At 45.7% G+C, this 19,393-nt stretch overlaps 2 protein-coding genes and 1 long non-coding RNA gene across 4 annotated transcripts; 2 read left to right on the forward strand and 1 right to left on the reverse strand.

Annotated features, from left to right (window-relative positions):
• Window positions 1-953: 953 nt before the first annotated feature.
• Prkag1 (protein kinase AMP-activated non-catalytic subunit gamma 1) lies at window positions 954-19,354 on the reverse strand. Of its 2 annotated transcripts, none has more exons than XM_075960582.1 (12): window positions 19,264-19,354; window positions 13,144-13,189; window positions 3,852-3,961; window positions 3,639-3,720; window positions 3,480-3,538; window positions 3,290-3,335; window positions 3,135-3,189; window positions 2,646-2,772; window positions 2,298-2,463; window positions 2,105-2,142; window positions 1,715-1,861; window positions 954-1,628 (listed from the first exon to the last, which is right to left on the reverse strand). In XM_075960582.1, the coding sequence occupies exons 1-12, from the start codon at window positions 19,270-19,272 to the stop codon at window positions 1,521-1,523; spliced, it is 993 nt and encodes a 330-aa protein (XP_075816697.1). In that variant the 5' UTR covers window positions 19,273-19,354; the 3' UTR covers window positions 954-1,520. The 2 variants fall into 2 exon arrangements, with proteins under 2 accessions (XP_075816697.1, XP_075816698.1); XM_075960583.1 differs by having other exon boundaries at window positions 19,082-19,269.
• Window positions 5,171-6,947, forward strand: LOC142844749 (melanoma-associated antigen B4-like). The gene has a single exon (XM_075963550.1). The coding sequence runs from the start codon at window positions 5,511-5,513 to the stop codon at window positions 6,414-6,416; it is 906 nt and encodes a 301-aa protein (XP_075819665.1). The 5' UTR covers window positions 5,171-5,510; the 3' UTR covers window positions 6,417-6,947.
• On the forward strand, window positions 7,158-17,286 carry LOC142843344 (uncharacterized). The gene is made up of 3 exons (XR_012909620.1): window positions 7,158-7,268; window positions 7,806-7,888; window positions 16,819-17,286. It is a non-coding gene; the product is annotated as an uncharacterized LOC142843344 (long non-coding RNA).
• Window positions 19,355-19,393: the final 39 nt, after the last annotated feature.

The following is a 19,393-nucleotide window of genomic DNA, read 5'->3' on the forward strand; positions in this document are numbered from 1 at the left end:
TGGTGGTGGCGGCCGCGGCAGCGGTGGTGGTAGCTGTGGCCTAGGACTTTAATCACAGTACTTGGGAAGCAGAGGCAGGTGAGTTCTAGGACAGCCAGGGCTACATAGAGAAACCCTGTCCTGTCTTGAAAAACCAAACCAAACCAACCAAACAAAAATAAACAGAACTAGAAAAGGTGCCGGGGAGATGGCTCGGTTGATAAAAATACTTGCCTCAAAAGCTTGAGGAACTAAGTTCAGATCCCTAGAACCAACATAAAAAGCCTTATTTGGTAGTGTGTGCTTTTAATTCCATGGGTCCATGGAGCAGCAGCTCCAAGCTGCCTAGCTGACCCTGCCTATGTGGTGAAATCGCAAGCCAGTGAGACACTGTCTCAAGAAAAAAGTGCGAGACCAAACCAAACCCTGTGTCAAATCAAGTGCAAGACAAGAACTGTCACCCAAGGGTGTCCTCAGCTGCCACACACATGCACACACAAAAGGTTGTTTTGTTGGGTTTGTTTGTTTGTTCCCCAACAGGGTTTCACTGTGTAACCCTGGCTGTTCTGGAACTCACTCTGTAGACCAGGCTGGCTTCAAACTCAAGAGATTGCCTGCCTCTGCCTCCTGGGGATTAAAGGCATGTGCCACCATGCCCAGCTCACAAAGACCTTTTTTTAAAGACTGACCCTGGTGCAGCAGCAGCATGCGCCTATAATCCCAGTACTTAGGGGTCAGAGGCATGAAGACTGCTGCAAATCTGAGGCCAGCCTGAGCTATATATGGTACAAAATCCTGTCCCAAAAAAATCATAAATTCTCCCCAAAGCAAAACACACAACCACTGCAGTTAAAGCATTGAGAACATGTGCTTTTATATGTACTATTATCACTGCTGTTAATAACGAGTTGAAGCAGCTTCATGGAGTAAGGTTGTCGAAAGTGTCTATCAAATGCAGAAATCAAACACTGCAATACCATGATGAAAACCTCATCATTTAATTAGATTTGCCACAAAAAGCATTAATCTTGGCTACCTACCCATTGCCCTCCTCCACACAGCCATCTGCCTTCACATGCACACAGAACAGGAACCCAGACATGCACCTCCCCACAAGATTCATGGGAAGGAATGACATCAAATGGACTCAGCCTCCTCCACAGAAATGAAGCAGGATGAATAGATAGATTTTTAAGAAGACCTTTGCAGAGACAGGTGGAGCACGGGGAGGTGGAGGGATCTCTTAGAGATCAGAATCTGCCTGAGGAGCACAAAGCCCGTGGTTCACCCAGAAGCGGGCCAAGTCTAAGGGCACGGGTTCTAGGATTGGCTAGGCTGAACGTTTTCACAAATGTACACATGATGGCAAGGGAAGCTAAAGTCCTTTCTCTTCATTGCCCTGTCTCCTCTAGTTCCAGACAGTGGCTATGAAGCTCCTGAGGGAACAGACTCAGTTCCTCCAGGATTTCATGATTCCCAGAGCTTCCGGGAGGAAAGGAGGGACCAAGAAGGGGACTGGAGCTGCCTGTCCCTCCCCATGCTCAGGGCTTCTTCTCTCCACCTGTGAGCACCAGAGCCTGCAGGATGTCGGACAGCGACACAATGCCCTTGACCACATCATTCTCATCCACCACCACCAGACGGTGAACCTGGAACAGAGCACCAAGAAGTAACGTCAGTGCCAACCTCAGTTAGGGCGAGCGCCTAGTGGCTTGAGGGGGTGCTGGCTTCCTACCTCCGCTTCCACCAGTCTATTGATGATGGTCTCCAGCGTCTCGTGGAGATAGCACTTGAGAACACCCTCAAAGTAGTGGGACCGGTGCTGCAGAGCTTTCGTCACAGACACATCTAGGTTGTTGTAGGTCTTTTCTGCTGCCAAATTCTGGAGGTGGGGGGGTGTGCTTGAAAGGGGCCAGGTCCCAAACCCTGGACCAACCCAATCTCACGAGAGGACCTGAGGGCACTCCTTAGCTCTGCCCACAAGCCATGACCAGTCCATTCAGCTACTGTCCAGACAGGATTCAAAGCACAGATATGCCTGACACCAAAGAGCCCCCTTCTGTCTCCTCTCCATATTTGACACACCTCCCCTCCTCTCCCTTCCAGCCCCTCCACTGTCACTTACAATCACATCAAACTTGGAGTAGATGTCCACCACACGCCCTAGGGAGACAGAGGCAGCTCAGGAAAAAAAAAATCTGGTAGCCAAAATTCTTACTACCCACAGGATCACCTTCCAGGCTGATCTGAGGGGACAGCAGGTTTTCCCAGAGTTTCCTGACCCCCAGGATCCTCCCTCTTCTTTTCCAGTCTCTCACCTTTCTCGTCCACCACAGGCAAGGCGGAAACTCGGTGCTGTACAAAGATGCCTAGAGCCACGTAGACAGGCGTGGTAGTGCGGACCATAGCAATGTTGGCATAGGTGCCAATCTGCAGCTCTTCCAGAGACTTAGACATGAATTCTGGCTTGGGGAACTCAGTGATCTGAGGGGAGAATCATCGGCTTTAGGGGGTTCTATGGTATCTATGGTAGAGCATGAAATGCTGGGTTTAGTCCTCAGTACCCAAAACACTGAGTCGGCTTGACTTTTAAGGCCCCCAAACTGCCAAGTCTATACCTCCAATCCAGCACATAAGACATAAGATCTAGGTTAAAGTACACTTACAAACAACTTGAGGAATTTGAGGATGCGCTTGTGAGTTAGGATGTACAGGGTGTTGCCTGACTCTGGGTCAATCACTGGAAGCCTGTGGATCTTATTTCGAATTAGTGAAGAGACAGCATCAAACAAACTGTGAAGAGGTAGAAGGTTGGGGTTAGGTTCCTTAGATCGTGTTTACAGATCGCGAAAGCTCAGCATCAGAGGAGGGGCAGTGGGCAAACAGACTGAGAGTGGTGTGGTGTGGCCGGGTGTGGAAATGTGCCTGTGCTGTCAGCCTGAGGACAAGCAGAAGAACCACAAGTTCAGGCCAGCCTGAGCTCTGGAGTAAGCTCAAGGCCAGTCTTGGCTTTGTGTGAGATATTTTTCTCAAAAAAGAAACAAACAAACAAAAAAAAAAAATCATGGCTGTGTGCATTGGAAGAAGTTCCCCTCTGCCGTGTCCTTGCTCCTGGGCCTTCAGGTATTAGGGCTAAGCACATAGCCAGAGCTTACCTGGCATTTGGAGAAATGCAGACCAATGGCTTGAAGGAGTCTTGCAGGTATACCTCTGGAGGGAAAAGGGGTAGTTCACAAAACACTGCCATGTGAGTGTTTCCCAGGAAACCCTCCATCCCTTCATCTTCCACGACCTCCAATTCCCTATGTACCTCTCCAAGTCTCTATCTTGTGTTCTTCCAGTTCATAGATCTGTACCTGGAAGCAGAAGCAGCGGATCTGAGACTCCCTTCTTCATTAACCCATATGGCTTTGCTTGGAGGGAAAAACCAGGCCTGAGGGGCCCACAGATGAGGACCAAAGCTAGGGGTGTGGTTTGCTTTGACGGCTCAGGCTCCTTACCAAGGCTGACTTATAGTATCGGTGCAGGATGTTGATGAAGTCAGTGATGGTCAGCATGCCTAGAGGTCAAGACAAGAGCCCTCAGCACAGTTCAAGGCTTCTTCCACCCAACCGGCAAAAGATGCCAACAGGTGTATTCCAGGAAAAACTTCTGCTTACCCACAAAACTCTGCTTCTTACTATCCCACAGAGGGGCGGCTCGGACACCGTTAGTCACCAGGGCAAAGAAAGCTTTCTTTACCTATAGCCAAAAGAGTGAGATCCTGAGGCGGCAAGGAAGAAGGGGATTGGCGTGTGGAAGTATGAGGTGTGAAGAGGGGCACTGAGCCAGCAGGTCTGAGGGATGCAGAGGAGGGAAAGAGCCCCACTCACCTGCAGGGAAGTATCAAACACAACCAACTTGGAGCTCGTGGGGATCAGGTCGTAGCAGCGATGAGACTTCATGAAGGACGTATATACACCATTGTTCGATTCTGGGTTCTCTGCACATGGAGAAAGTTGATGTCTTTTATGCAAGAACTTATAGCCAGAAGAGACAGAAAACCAAAAAGAGTTCTAGCTTCTCAACTCTGAAGATATTTCTGCTTTGTTTTTATTGTTTCTCATCTTTTCATTAGAGTTTTTCTTCCTATTAACATATTTTCAGTTGTCTTTTCTTTATGTCTGTTGAAGACCTGCAGGTGGGAAACTCATGGTTCAGGCAAGGCCATTTCTAACAACATGAAGTACTCAATCAACTTGGCCAGAACTCAGAATAACAGTTGTGAGTCAGAGATCCCAAAGGGAGAGCCTGGCTACATTTACCTCCATTCTTCTGGTTTATGTATTTCTTTTTTTTTGTTTTTGTTTTTGTTTTTGTTTTTTTTTTGGTTTTTTGAGATAGGGTTTCTCTGTGGTTTTTTGGAGCCTGTCCTGGAACTAGCTCTTGTAGACCAGGCTGGTCTCGAACTCACAGAGATCTGCCTGCCTCTGCCTCCCAAGTGCTGGGATTAAAGGCGTGCGCCACCACCGCCCGGCATTAAGTTTTTTTTTAAAAAAATATATTTATTATGCATACAATATTCTGTCTGTGTGTATATCTGCAGGCCAGAAGAGGGCACCAGACCTCATTACAGATGGTTGTGAGCCACCATGTGGTTGCCAGAATTGAACTCAGGATCTTTGGGAGAGCAGGCAATGCTCTTAACTACTGAGCCATCTCTCCAGCCCAATAACTAAGTTTTTTAAATAAATAATTTCTCTCTGTGTGTATAGATGTTTTACTTGTATATCTGTGTACCATATGTGTGCCTGGTGCCTGTTGAGGCCAAGAGGGTGTTGGAGTCCTTGGGAGTTACTGACAGTTGTAAAATGCCATGTGGGTGCTGGAAATTGAACTTGAGTTTTCTGAAGAAAAGCCAGTGTTCTTCCACTGAACTAAGTCTCCAACCCCTTCATTCTCTTGAGATAGAGTCTTGCTATGTAGCCTAGGCTCGCCTCAAGCTTGTAGTAATCTTATTGCCTTAGTTCTTCAAATGCTGGGATTTGCCGGGCAATGGTGGTGCACGCCTTTAATCCCAGCACTCGGGAGGCAGAGGCAGGCGGATCTCTGGGAGTTAGAGACCAGCCTGGTCTACAGAGCTAGTTCCAGGACAGGCTCCAAAGCCACAGAGAAACCCTGCCTCGAAAAAAACAACAACAACAACAACAAAAAACAAACAAACAAAAAAATGCTGGGATTTCAGGCATGCAACACCATGTCAGGCAGTCTGTGTTTTTAACTGCTTGCTAGAAACTGGAAAGGTAACCCTCCAAAATAACACCCTGGATGTTTTATGTACTAGAACAGATATTACAAATAAGACCCTGGATTTCTATGTACTATAACAGATACTTAGAAATAAGAACCTGGCCTTAGTGCCCCTGGCACGGAAGCCGCTTCTGCTGCTCAGGCCGCGCTGCTGGCAAGTTCTGAGAGAGGTCTGCAGTCAAGGTATCTGTTACCTGTTCTACTACCAAGACTCTGTCCTGCTGTCCCTGACGCCAGCCATCATGCCAAGGGGACAGAAGAGTAAGGCCCGTGCTCGTGAGAAACAGCGCCAGGGGCTCAAGGATGCTCAAGCAAAGGAGGCAGAGAAAGCAGAGTTACCTGCTGGCTCTGATCAAGCTTCAGGAGATGCTAAGCCAAGCACTTCTACTGCAGACTTCCCACAGCAGTCTGAAAGCTCAGGACCCAGCAGCACTGCCAGCCAGGGAGGAAGCTATGGAAGGTCTGATAATGGTGACCAGGGCCAAGGGGATGGAAAGGAGCGTTCCTCCAGGGCTCTACTCTCCACTAGAAGCATGCAGATGGATCTTATGACAAGGAAGACGGGAATGCTGATGGAGTACATGCTCCTCAAATACAAAGTGCAGCAGCCCATGAGGAGGGGAGAGATGCTCAAAGTTATCAACAAAAGGTTGAAGGAACACTTCCCCGAGATCCTCAAGAAAGCCTCCTATCGATTGGATGTGGTGTTTGGCCTTGAGCTGAAAGAGATCCTGCCACACGGTCAAGCATATGAGCTTGTGAGCAAGTTAGATTTCGAGGATGATGGAAGTAGAAGCAATGAGCTAGGTGTTCCTACCAGGGGCATTCTGATTGCTCTCCTCAGTGTGATCTACCGAAATAAGTACTGTGCTGCTGAGGAGGATGTCTGGTATTTCCTGAATGCATTAGGAGTCTTTGACGGGGTCCCACATCTCATCTTTGAAGATGTCAGGAAGTTCATCACTGAGCAGCTAGTGCGGGAAGAATACATAGAATACTGTCAGGTTCCTAACAGTGATCCTCCGTCCTATGAGTTCCTGTGGGGCCCGAGAGCCTATGCTGAAACCAGCAAGATGAAAGTGATAGAATTTTTAGCCAAGATCAGTGAAGCCATTTCTGAGGATTACTCATCTCGTTATGGGCTTTGATTGAAGAGGAAGAGAAAGCCCAAGCTGAAGCTGCAGCCAAGTCTGGCACTAAAGGCAAGGCCAAGGGACGTACTAAGACCAAGTTAAGTCATCATACTCACAAGTGAGGTATAAGGTCGCCTCTGTTTTATGATTGAAAAGGTCTGTTCATATTTTTGCAGATAAGCTGTTCATAATCTTTTGGAGGACTTTTAGCACAGTTTTAACTTGAGGTTAAATGTACTCAAATAAATTTTGAAACCTGTTCCTTCACCGCTGTTTACCAAGTTGGGAGCTCAAATTTTTTGGATTGATTTAAAATACAGTTTGCAAATTGAAATGTTCTAAAGATTTGATGATGTTCATATGATACTATGGAATTAGATTAAGAAAATGTTGTGAAATCTGAAAGAAAAATATTCAAAAGTGTTAGGCTTCTCAGTGAAGATTTTCTTTTAGTCCTTATTTTCTTGGCATTGATGTAGGGATGTATACTGACTTTTGTTTCTGATATTAAGATATGTGTGAGAAAAAAAGAAATAAAAACCTGGGTGTTCTATGCACTATAACATATACCTAAAAGTAACACCCTGGATGTTCTATGTACTATAACATATACGTAAAAGTAACACCCTGAATGTTCTATGTACTATAACATATACGTAAAAGTAACACCCTGAATGTTCTATGTACTATAACAGATACTTAAACATATCACAGCGTTTAATCTTCCTCCCACTTTGCCCTGTTTTTCAAGCTAGGATCTCACAGACTTCACGGAGCTCTACCTGTCTCTGCCTCCTGACTGCTGGGATTGAAGTAGTGTGCCACCACTTGCCACCCTACATCTCTGACTTCTCACTGGTCTGTTAAGTAAGTATTATCCTTGTGTTTTAGGTGAGAAAACAGATATAGACCAGTTAAATGAACTGTTCAGGTCGTACCGCTGAGTGAGTTCAAGAGTTACCGTAAGCTCTGACTGACTCTGTACTGTACTCCCAGCACCCAGCTGCGTTTTAAAAAATGGTTTCTAGCCAGGTGATGGTGGCAAACACCTTTAATCCTAGCACTTGGGAGGCAGAGGCAGGTGGATCTCTGAGTTGGAGATGAGCCTAGTCTACAGAATGAATTCCAGGACAACCAGGGCTACACAGAGAAATGTCAAAAAAAAATATTTATAATAATTTTTTTCTCTCAGTGCTTGGGAGCAAACCTAAACAATTAGACAAGCGCTGCACCACTAAACTATATTCCCAGTCCTCAATATTTTGGGAGAGGCTTTTGATTGGGCTAGTTCTGAGCACAAGATGAAGCCCAGATCTCCCCGTTTCAGTCTCTCCAGTGATGGGATTATAGGCAAACACTATCACTGTGGCTCCTATCAGTTTCTTTTTTTTTTTTCTGAGGTAGGATCTCAAGTAACCCAGCAAGACTCAAGCTCCACGGCTAGCCAAGAATGACCTTGAGCCGGTCTTCCTCTCTGGGCTCCACAGGTATGTAATAATACACCCCTAACTGAGGGAATATTTCTTGAGGGACCTTGACAGTGCCTTTTTACATAGTTTTACATTTTTATTTATGTGTATGGGTGTTTTGCCTACATGTATATCTCAATACCACAAGCATGCCTGATGCCCTTGGAGGTCAGAAGAGGGCATCAGGTCCCCAAGACTGGAGTTACAGATGGTTGTGAACTACCACATGGGTGCTGGGAACTGAACCCAGGTCCTCTGAAGAGCAGCCAGTGCTCTTAACCACTGAACAATCTCTCCAGCCAGTGATTTCTTTTTAAGCGAGGGTCTCACTATATAGAGCAAGCCAGTCTCACACTCTCACCACCACACCCAGAAAGACACAAGCCTCCACATGCTCTATATCCCCTCCCGCCCTGCACACGCAAACACAAGCCTCCACATGCTCTATATCCCCTCCCGCCCTGCACACGCAAACACAAGCCTCCACATGCTCTATATCCCCTCCCGCCCTGCACACGCAAACACAAGCCTCCACATGCTCTATATCCCCTCCCGCCCTGCACACGCAAACACAAGCCTCCACATGCTCTATATCCCCTCCCGCCCTGCACACGCAAACACAAGCCTCCACATGCTCTATAGCACACACATAGAGAAACAGGATTCAAATTCTATTTTTGCACATTTTATCTAAATCACATCTTAGGTGGGAACACTTGAATGTTAACTGGACGCTCTAACTGTATAAACGAGTCTTGTTGACTGTGAGACATTTGGAGGTTTTCCTGTCAAGGAGAGTCTGTCTACAGCTGATTCTTTAACTCTGAGCCTGGGAGACTGAAGTCTTTTCTGTAGTATTCTGGAAGCTGACTGTGGGAGGCTCAGCACCCAGCAGTTTCCTTGAGGTTCTGGGTTTCAGTACAGTCTGTAAGCCCCTCTCCACACCCCCAGTCTTGGTCTGGGTGGGGAGTCTCAGCAGTATGCAGTGAGACAGTTTGTTTCTTAGACTTTCAAGCCTTCATTACTGTTAACTACAATGCACCGTACTCAGACCAGCTAAGTCATTTAGATATCTCCCACACACTTTCCAGCTTCCACACCCATTCCTACAATCCCCTCTCCTGTTCTTATTTTTGTGAGTTTGTACTAAAAAAAAGAAAAAAGAAAAAAAGTTCTCTAGGGTGGTTGTTTGCATGCATATGCACACGTGTCACAGCATGTGAGTTGGTTCTCTCCTCCCATCTTTTTGTGAATTTTAGGCATCAAACTCAGGTTGCTAGGCTTGCATAGCAAGCATCTTTATCTGCTGAACCATCTCACTAGCCCAAGATTTTTATTTTATGTTTATGGTTGTTTTGCCGGGATCTGTAGCTGCCTAGTATTGTGTTTATGCAGTTCCTGTGGCGGCCAGAAGAGGGCATCAGATCCCCTGGAACTAGAATTACAGAAGACAGTGTGAGGTGCCATAAGGGTGGTAGGAATTAAACCAGGTCCTCTAGAAGAGAAACCAGCGCTCTTAATGGCTGAGTTATCTCTGAGCCCCTTGTTTTGTTTTTCAGAGGACTGAAGGTGGATGTGGGCACTCCATCTACCATGTTAACTGAAGAGTTCCACTGTTTTTCAGACATGGAAACCCAACTCACAGATACCAAGACATAGCTTTAGATACCAGATGAAGATATACTACACCGAGTTAGACGCTATCATTTTAAGACAAAAGCCCACATACGTATTGAACTTGGATTTTCCAGTTTTAAAAATAATTTAAATCACTTTCCAAATTTAAAAACTCTACAAATTTATATAAAAATCCCAAATTCTCAAGTTTCTTTACAAAAATAGGTCTTCATTGAGCAGCTATAGACAGCTGCTGTCTCCTTTTAAGCGGGACACAAGATTTATAAGTTGTTACTTGTCATATTTAGTCTTCCTCATCCGCCTGGTCCACAGGAACAACTGAACTTCTGCTGCCTGTTTTGGACAATGGGTACTGATATCGTGTGTGGTATTCAGCTATGGAAAGTCATCTATATAATGAAACATGCAATAACACCGCTTTGTTTTTTGTTTTTCAAGACAGGGTGTGGTAGTTTGAATAAGAAAATCACATTTGAATGCCTAGGAAGTGGCGTTAGGAGACGTGGCCGTGTTGGAGGAAGTGTGTGGTGGGCTTTGGGGTTTTAAAACGCTAACCAGGTACAGAGGTTCTCTCTCTCTCTGCTGTCTTTGGACTAGGATGTAGAACTCTCAGCCCCTTCTCCTGCACCATGTTTCCCATCATGATGACGATGAACTAAACCTCTAAACTGTAAGCCTGCCCCAATTAAATGTTTTCTTTGCAGCAATAGAAACATAACTAAGACACAGGGTCTCTCTGTGTAGTCCTTGCTTTTCTTAGAACTCGCTCTGTAGACCAGGCTGGCCTTGAATTCACAGAGATCCACCTGCCTCTGCCTTCCCAGTGCTGGGATTAAAGGCATGAGCCACCACTGCCCAGCTCAGCTGATTTTTTTTTTACTAGATAATGCCTATAATCAGCTGATTTTTTAAGCCAATAAAACAGAACAATTTAAATTTCTTGTCAAGAACTCAGAGAAGTCTTAATAATATGTCTTTGGATTTTGTTGGATGCTAGGTTTTTTTGTTTTGTTTTGTTTTTTTTGAGACAGGGTTTCTCTGTGAAGCCTTGGCTGTCCTGGAACTCACTTTGTAGACCAGGCTAGCCTTGAACTTACAGAGATCTGCCTGCCTCTGCCTCCTGAGTGCTGGGCTTCAGGGCGTGCACCACCACTGCCTGGTTGACCACCTTTTTAAAATTTTGTGTTTCTGTGCATCTGAGTCTATTATTTGAATCCTGTTTTTCCCAGGTATATATGTGAGTGTACATGTATGTGCAGAGATTCAAGCTTGATGCTGAGTGTGTTCCTTGATCAGTCACTCTCCTTCCACTTCATTTATTGAGTAGAATCTCACTAGTTTGGTCTGGGAAATCCATCTTTGACTCCTGAGTGCTGGGACTACAGGCCACGCCTGCTCAACATTTACCCAAGTTCTGGAAACTCAAACTCCACTTTCAAGGCAAGAGCTTTCCCAGTGAATTTTGTTTTAAACCAAGGTTACAAACATCTAAAGAAAGTGCAGGGCCCCGGGCGATGTCTCAGTGGTGTTGAGCTCTGAGCACTCACATGGTGACTCACAACCATCTGTAATCCCAGTTCTCGAGGATCCAACACCCTCTTCTGACCTCCACAGGCACCAGCACATACACAGATATACACGGAGGCAAAACACTCACACATGCAAAAAAGTTTTTTAGTATAAAAAGGTGATCCAAGGGGCTGGAGAGCATTGCGTGCTCTTCCAAAGGACCCGAGTTCAATTCCCAGCAACCACATGGTGGCTCACAACCATCTGTAATGAGGTCTGGTGTCCTCTTCTAGCCTGCAGGCATATATGTAAACAGAATATTGTATCCATAATAAATAAATATTTAAAAAAAAAAAGGTGATCCAACTTGCCCCCATGCCAAATACAGCAGTACAAGGAAACAAACAGAAATGGGCAACCGGAGGGAAAAGCACAGGGAGCCTGTACACAGAACAGGAACCTTGACAGCAATGTAACACACACGAGTAAAAACATTTCATAGGGAAACCAGTAAAAGATACTTTTTTAGAACGGGAATTTAGGGGCTGGAGAGATGGCTCAGACGACACCGGCTGCTCTTCCAAAGGATCCAGGGTCAATTCCCAGCACCTACATGGTGGTTCAGAACTGCCTGTTAGTCTCAGAAGACCCAACACCCTCTTTTGGCCTCTCCAGGGACTAGGCACACATGTGGTACACAGACATAAAACTCACACACATAAATAAACAAATTATTATTAAATTTATAAAGGGGATTTTTCAGGTTGGGGTGGCTCACTTGTTAGAGGACTTGCCTAGTACGCACAAAGCCCTGGGTTCAATTCCAGGCCCTGCGAATAATGGGCACCGTTGTGCTTAGGGGCTGGAAGACAAGACAATGTCTTAGGGCTACTGTCACTGTGATGACCCAAAGCAGCTTGGGCAAGAATGGGTTTATTTGGCTTGCATACCCTGAATCACAGTTCACTGAGGGAAAGTGGGAGGGAGCCTGGAGCCAAGAGCTGAAGCAGAGGCCATGGAGGAGTACTGCTTACTGGCCTGCTAAACTAGCTTCCTAATACCACTCAGGATGCAGGGATGCACCACCCGGAATGAGTGGGCCCTCCCACATGAATCACTAATTAAATTCCCTACAGGCTGCCTACAGCCAGATCCTATGGAGGCATTTCTTCTCAGATGACTCTCGCCTGTGTCAAGTTGACATAAAACTAGACAGCACTGCTACAAATCAAATTTAACCTCAGCCTGGGCTTCACGAGACTCTGTTATATAAATAAATCCTAAGAAACCTGAAGGCTTGGTGTAGGAAGGCCGAGGTCTAAACAGTAAGACTCACAGGAACTGAAGACTGTCCACGTAGGGGACTTGATCGAGTACTGTCTGTGGGTGGAGTCTAGAGGAGGGTATCATTCTCTATTGCCCTCCACCTACTGCTTGGAGGCAAGGTCTCTCCTGAAGCTAGAGCTCATGTTTTCTCAGACAGAGAGCCAGGAAGCCCCAGGGATCCTTCTGTCTCAGACCCCTTGGAGTTTGGGCTATAGGATGTATGGAACATCTGGATGTTATAAAGTTGTCTTCTTTTTTTAAGATTTATTTATTTGTATACAGTGTTCTGCCTGCAGGCCAGAAGAGGGCACTAGATCTCATTATAGGTGGTTGTGAGCCACCATGTGGTTGCTGGGAATTGAACTCAGGACCTCTGGAAGAGCAGCCAATGATCTTACCGTCTGAGCCATCTCTCCAGCCCCAGGAAGTGCTCTTAAAACACCAAACCATCTTCTCTCCAGCTCCATTATATAATCTCTTGAAATTAATACCCAGTCTCTATTTTAATCTTTTTGGGAAATGTGTCTAACACAATAAAGGTGAAATTCTTAGGAAAAATAAGAGTGCTCCCAGGCAAAATCCTTTCCCAGAAAGGTGGCAAATTGATTCCTTCATTCATTTGTGGTACTGGGGCTTGAACCTAAGGCCTTACACATGCTAGGCAAGTGCTCTACCACTGAACGACACCCCTAGAAATCCTGCCCCTGTCCTTAGGAGACTCTAAAGCAGCGCTGACGTCAAGCTCAGGCCAAAGCTTTCACATTTGCGTTTTTCCTTAGCTGACTTCGTGGTAAACATACCTTGGAAGAGCTCATTCTCTGAAGCTGGAGAAATCTCCGAAGCGACCTGGAAGACAAGAAAAGCACAGTCACCTTAACTGAGACTCTGTCCTCTCTTAGCCTCCCATTAGAACAAGGCTAAAGTGCGAACAGCATCATGGATTTGAAGCCAGGTCAGCCTGGCTTATATAAGCAAAACCCCATCTCAAAAAGACAAAAACAAAAAACAAAAACCCTGCTGGTATGGCTAGGGATATAGATGAGTGAGTGGTAGAACATGGGTGAGGCCCTGGGCTCAATTCCCAGTATATTTTTAAGTACTTGGAAGAAGGTTGGTGAACTAATGATTCCCCTTAAAAAGGATTTCAAGGCTCTTCAAGACATATTATTTCAGTTGAGTACGGTGGCACCCACCACTTAGGAGGGCGAGGGAAGGAGAATCAGGAGCTTGAGACAAGCCTTGGCTTTATAATAGATTTGAGGTCAGCCTGGGCTACATAAGACTCTGTCTCAACATTCCCCCAAAGAAGAGAGAAAGAAATACTATTGTGTCTAGTTTAGTTTTTCTAACAACCCTGAGGTAAACACTGTTATTAACAGTAGAAAAATGAAAGTCAAGTGTCCGAAAGGAACCTCCTGCCCAAGCTCACACGGCTGTTAAAAGGTGAGGTAGGAACTTCAAAGCTTACGGTTTTTTGTTTGGTTGGTTTTGAGAAGGGTTTCTCTGTACATCCCTGGCTGTCCTGGAACTCACTCTGTAGACCAGGCTGGCTCTGAACTTACAGAGATCTCCCAAGTGCTGGAATTAAAGGAGTGGGCCACCACTGCCTGGTAAAGTTCATATTCTTTTTTTTAAGATTGATTTATTTATTATGTATACAGTGTTCTGCCTGCATGTTTCCTTGCAAGCCAGAAGAGGGCACCAGATCTCAATACAGATGGCTGTGAGTCACCACGTGGTTGCTGGGAATTGCACTCAGGATCTCTGGAAGAGCAGTCAGGGCTCTTAACCTCTGAGTCATCTCTCCAGCCCTCACATTCTTATAGACCACATTTTCTAATGAAATAATAAGTCTTTTTTTGTTGGTTGGTTGGTTGGTTATTTAAGGTAATGTTTCAATGTGTAGACTAACTAGGTGAGGTTAAACCTAATCCTCCTGCCTTAACCTTCCTAGTGCCAGGATTACAGGTGTATATTACAATGCAAAACAAAACATTAAGTCTAAAAACAGCTGTGGTAGAGCATGCTTGTAATATCAGCACTCAGGAGACAGAGATAGGGGGATCATAGCAAGCGTGAGACCAGCCTGATCTATGCAGTGAATCCCAGGTTAGCGAGGGCTACACAGTAAGAATCTGTCCCAAAAATCTCAAAACAAAACAAGACTTAAGTCTAAAAATCCTGGGCTTGGCGTAGGAGTCCCAGCACTCAGGAAGTAGGCAGGTGGATCTCTGAGTTCAAGGTCAGCCTGGTCTATCGAGTGAGTTCCTGGACTATCAGAGCTACACAGAGAAACCTGGTCTCAAAATATAAAAATAAAAAATAATAAAGAAGAAGAAGAAAAAAAGAGAGAGAGAGATCTTACACAGAAGAACATTCACAGAGCTCTTCTGCGTGGAACATTTAAAAACTGTATTGCTATCTAGGAAGCCAAGAGGGATCATGAAAATGTTTATCTGCTGTCATCCATACTTTGGCTCCATCTGTTCTGGGTAATGTCCCCTACACAAAAAATTATCTCACTTTCACAGTTTATGAAGTGATATGAAGAGAAAAGCCCCGGGTGGAACAAACAGGGTGAAGTGGGCAAGACAACCCTAAATCTTCCTCCAGCACACTGAAGTGAGCAACTAATTCTCTCTTCTCTCTGGGCTTGATAAAGCCAGCAGCCTGGTCTGGCTTTTTTTTTTGGCAAGGCTCATTGCCAAACAAAGCCTTATTGCTTAAAACTGGAGAGAGTAGCCTTTAATCCCAGCACACGGGAGGCAGAGACAGGTGAATCTCTGTGAATTCAAGGCCAGCCTGATCTATGTAGGGAGTTCCAGGACAGGCTCCAAACTACAGAGAAACCCTGTCTTGAAAAACCAAAAACAATACAAAGAACAAAAACAGAACAAAACCTGGAGAGGGCTCTTCCACAGTAAAGACGCACACGCCAGTCTGTGATCTATACAAAGGATGGCACCCACACCTCACAACACATCACACAGTGCTACAGTTATTCAGTGCACTATCTATGGAAACAGATTATAAATTCCCAGAAGCCTTCAACTACCTTGTACCTTGTATTTGACTCCCCTAGCATGAGGCACTATACATAATTTACAGATCACAGAAATTCTATGATGATGTAAGCAGGCGAACAGCTGGAGATACAGATATGGAAGAATCAGAAATGTTCTTCTTTTCTGTTGCTGTGGTAAATGCCCTGGTAAAAAGTAATGTGCAATTTAGGGGAGGAGGGGCTTATTTTAGCTGACAGTTCCAGGCTACAGCCCATCACTGTGGGGAGACCACAGCAGCAGGAACTTCAGGGAGCAGACTGCATCATGCCACAGTCAAGAGCAGAGAGAAATGAATGTATATTGTTGGGGAATATTATTTTAAGGTGAGTTGCTTTTGTGTATGCTGCATTTGTTTAACTCTGTGAAGCTGTGATTCTTTGCCTGTCTAAAACACCTGATGATCTAATCAAGAGCTGAATGGTCAATAGCGAGGCAGGAGCAAGGATAGGTGGAGTTGGCAGGCAGAGAGGATAAATAGAAGGAGAAATGAGGAAGAGGAGGAGCAAGAGAACAAGAAGAAGAGGACATCAGGAGCCAGTTGCCCAGTTACAGAGCAAGCCACGGAGAAAGAAGAAAGCTATACAGAAACAGAGAAAGGTAAAAGCCCAGACGCAAAAGGTAGTCGGGATAATTTAAGAAAAGCTGGCTAGAAACAACACAAGCTAAAGCTGGGCATTTATAACTAAGAATAAACCTCTGTGATTTATTTGGGAGCTGGGTGAGGGGCTCCTCAAAAAGTCAAAAGAGCAAAAGATCACACAACAACATACACTCTCCTTTGCTGCTTGCTGTGTTGTTTCTGTTCTCCACTCTTACAGTCTAAGACCTTCTACCTAGAGACTGATGTACTCACACTGGCCTAGGTCTTCCCACATTAACTGAGACAATACTACACAGACACGCCCACACGCCAACCCAATGAGACAGACTGACCCCTCATTGAGACTCTCTTCCCAAGTAATTCTAGCTTGTATCAAGTTGACAGAGCTGGCCATCACAGACACAATTAAACAAGATTTTATCCTGCCTGTTTCTCCGCGAGTGGGTAAATTATGTCTACTCCCCTCTTCTTTTAATAAGATGGGACACAACTGTATTCCCAGGGCTCAGCAGGTAGAGTTAGAAGGATTAGGAGTTCAAGACCAGCCTCAGCTACACAGCAAATTCAATGTTAGCCTATGCTACTTTAGACTCCTACTCAAAACAATAACAACAAAACACCCAAAACAAAATGTTTTAGGGAGTCAAGAATATATCACTTATGTAAGTATAAGGCATTACTACAGAAAAAGGCTAGGTCGGACACTAAGACAGAACCTGTGCTTCAGGGGTGCGCCACCCACGTAGGACAGAGTGTCTGTCCTTCACTCCTGTTCTTAGCCTGTGGCACTTCCCCCCTTCTCTTTTCAGGGCAGTTCTGCAACCTTCCTGGTGTCTGGGACTGTAGTTCTTCTGTGATGCTAAGAGACTGTTAAGCAGCCTCAGCCTCTCCGTTCATTTTCACCACCCTCGCCTGGGCTTCCACTTCTCACTCACGCACTGCCTTCGCTGGACGGTGCTGGAGTACGGAACCCACAGTCACTCGTGGGCAGGCACTAAGCTCCAGAAGCACCCCACATCCATTGCCTCCTCAATTACCTTTGGGCTGTGACCAAGTTCTCTAACCAAATCAGCTCATTTGGAGAGATTTTCATCGTTAGCCACGTAAAAATACTTTCCAAGGCTTGCAAGATGGTCCAGGGGGTAATTGAGCTTACTCAATAAGCCGGATGACCTGAGTGTGACCCCCAAGCTGCCACCGTGGTAGAAGGAGAAACCCAACTCCACAAAGCTGCTCTCTGCCTCCACATTCATCGCGAGCCACCCGTGCACCCCGTCTTTCTTCCCTCTCTTACACACAATAAATACAATTCAAAACTTAAACCTTACTTTCTAAGTGGCTCGGTCTACTCACAGAAAGCTGCTAAGGATACTCCCAAAAGCGCATTCTCTGCCCTGCTCATGAAGCTTCCACAAGCTCCCTTATTACAAAGTCAGAGCTGGGAGTGAGGCCCATGCTGAGGCAGAAGACTGGAGCTACCTACTGAGATCCTGTCTCAATAAACAAGTGTGTGTGAGTGTGTGTCCAGCCTAGCACAGCAAACTCTATTTTCAACTTGGTCTTGACTGACTTTTCTTACACCAAGACCAAAACCCAAAGTCTCAACAACATCGAGAGTGGGCCCACACTCTTCCACAATCTGTAATGTGCTCCTGGGCTCAATGTAATTTTTCCTTCCTTTTATGCTCTCAGCTTTTTATTTTTATTTTTTTTTTTATTTTTTATTTTTTTGGTTTTTCGAGACAGGGTTTCTCTGTGGTTTTGGAGCCTGTCCTGGAACTAGCTCTTGTAGACCAGGCTGGTCTCGAACTCACAGAGATCCGCCTGCCTCTGCCTCTGCCTCCCAAGTGCTGGGATTAAAGGCGTGCGCCACCACCGCCCGGCTAGCTTTTTATATTTTGTTTTGTTTTTTGAGACAGGGTTTCTCTATGTTTAGCCCTGGCTGTCCTAGAACTCACTCTGTAGACCAGGCTGGCCCTGAACCCACAAGAGATACAACTGCAAAGGCGTGCACCACCAAGCCTGGCACTAGGGTCTACCTTCACTAACATCTCTCCTTATGCCTCTCTTGTCTTGCTCTCTCTGAAATGGAATATGAATATATAAGAGTTAAATTTGGAAATATACATAAAAATGGTTTTTAGAGGCTGGAGAGATGGCTCGGTGGTTAAGAGCACTAACTGCTTTTTCAGAGGATCTGGGTTATATTCTTAGCGCCCACAGGGCAGCTCACAACTGTCTCTAACTCCAGTTCCAGGGGACCTGACACCCATGACAAACACCAATGCACAGAAAACAGAAATAAATTTTTAAAATTTAAAAGCTATAGTTATTAAGTTTTAAAACATTATAGTATAATATTTTATAACAAGTAAAAAATAACAGCATTGTTTTAAATTTAATGTAATTAGCCTACTTTTGCTTAAAATGCCCTCTCTGTAGAAAACGAAACCCTAGCATAGATGACCAATTGCATACTACTTTTCCCATTGTATCTGTTTTCTTTGTTAAGTTAAAGTACACAGACAAAGGTGTGGCGCAAAAACTACTCTGACCAAGTATCTGACTCAAAGAAGAGGAGAAAAAGAAGCAGAGTGAACTTGTAGGTGTGACCTGTCTACACAGCGGGGATGACAAAACCCAAGATGCCCACAGGGGATACGCGGTTAAAAACTATGGCTTTCGGAGTACCGGAGAATGGCTCCAAAGAATGAGGGAGGTCAAACAAGTAGCAGTATCTGTAAGAGATGACAGGGACCTGCCTCCATTGGTCAACGCTGCTTATCAAAAACAAGCTATGTCAACACGCACGCATAGCGTCACTGATCAGGACACGACCTAAACTTGTCCAAGGGACACAGTGGCCTCTTGGATTCCTTCCTTCACGGAAACTTCAATTCTTGAACTTATTAAAGAAACGTAGCCTTGCTGGATACAGTACAGTCTTTTAGGTGTCCGTGCCAAAAATTGCAGTAAACAGTTGCACAAAACGGGGTCCCGGAGCTCCCTGCAATCGGGGCTCACAACCCCGCTCTCATGCAAACTTCTGAAAAAGCTTGAGGCCAAGACTACCTGCGCTCGTGGCTCCAAGCTCACAGCCCGCTCTCCCAGGGAACTGCGGACCCCAGGACGGCACGGGCGTGGCCGAGTCGAGGCGCCCACCGAGGCCGAGGGGAGTCGGGGACTCCGGCACCAAGCCCTACTCGGCCTACCCGGCTCCACAGCGCCCCCCGCCGCCCTCCCGCGCCACTCACCGACTCCATCGCAATCGCCCGCCAGTTCCTCAGCTTAGAAAACTCCCTTGCAGCAGACCCCGCCCCATATCCGGTGCCTCACCCCACTTCCGCCTACGTCACGACACCTCAGCCCCGGGGCGGAAGGCGG

Source organism: Microtus pennsylvanicus, chromosome 2 (genome assembly GCF_037038515.1).
Source record: "Microtus pennsylvanicus isolate mMicPen1 chromosome 2, mMicPen1.hap1, whole genome shotgun sequence".
In the NCBI taxonomy this organism is placed as follows: Eukaryota; Metazoa; Chordata; class Mammalia; order Rodentia; family Cricetidae; genus Microtus; species Microtus pennsylvanicus.

Excerpts from the sequence above, each read along its gene's own strand:
- LOC142844749 (XM_075963550.1), top strand. The coding sequence starts at position 5,511 with ATGCCAAGGGGACAGAAGAGTAAGGCCCGTGCTCGTGAGAAACAGCGC.
- Prkag1 (XM_075960582.1), bottom strand. Across the intron at positions 3,721-3,851 it reads TGTTTGATACTTCCCTGCAG|GTAAAGAAAGCTTTCTTTGC; the intron begins GTGAGTGGGGCT and ends TTTTGGCTATAG. Across the intron at positions 3,539-3,638 it reads TAAGAAGCAGAGTTTTGTGG|GCATGCTGACCATCACTGAC; the intron begins GTAAGCAGAAGT and ends CTTGACCTCTAG.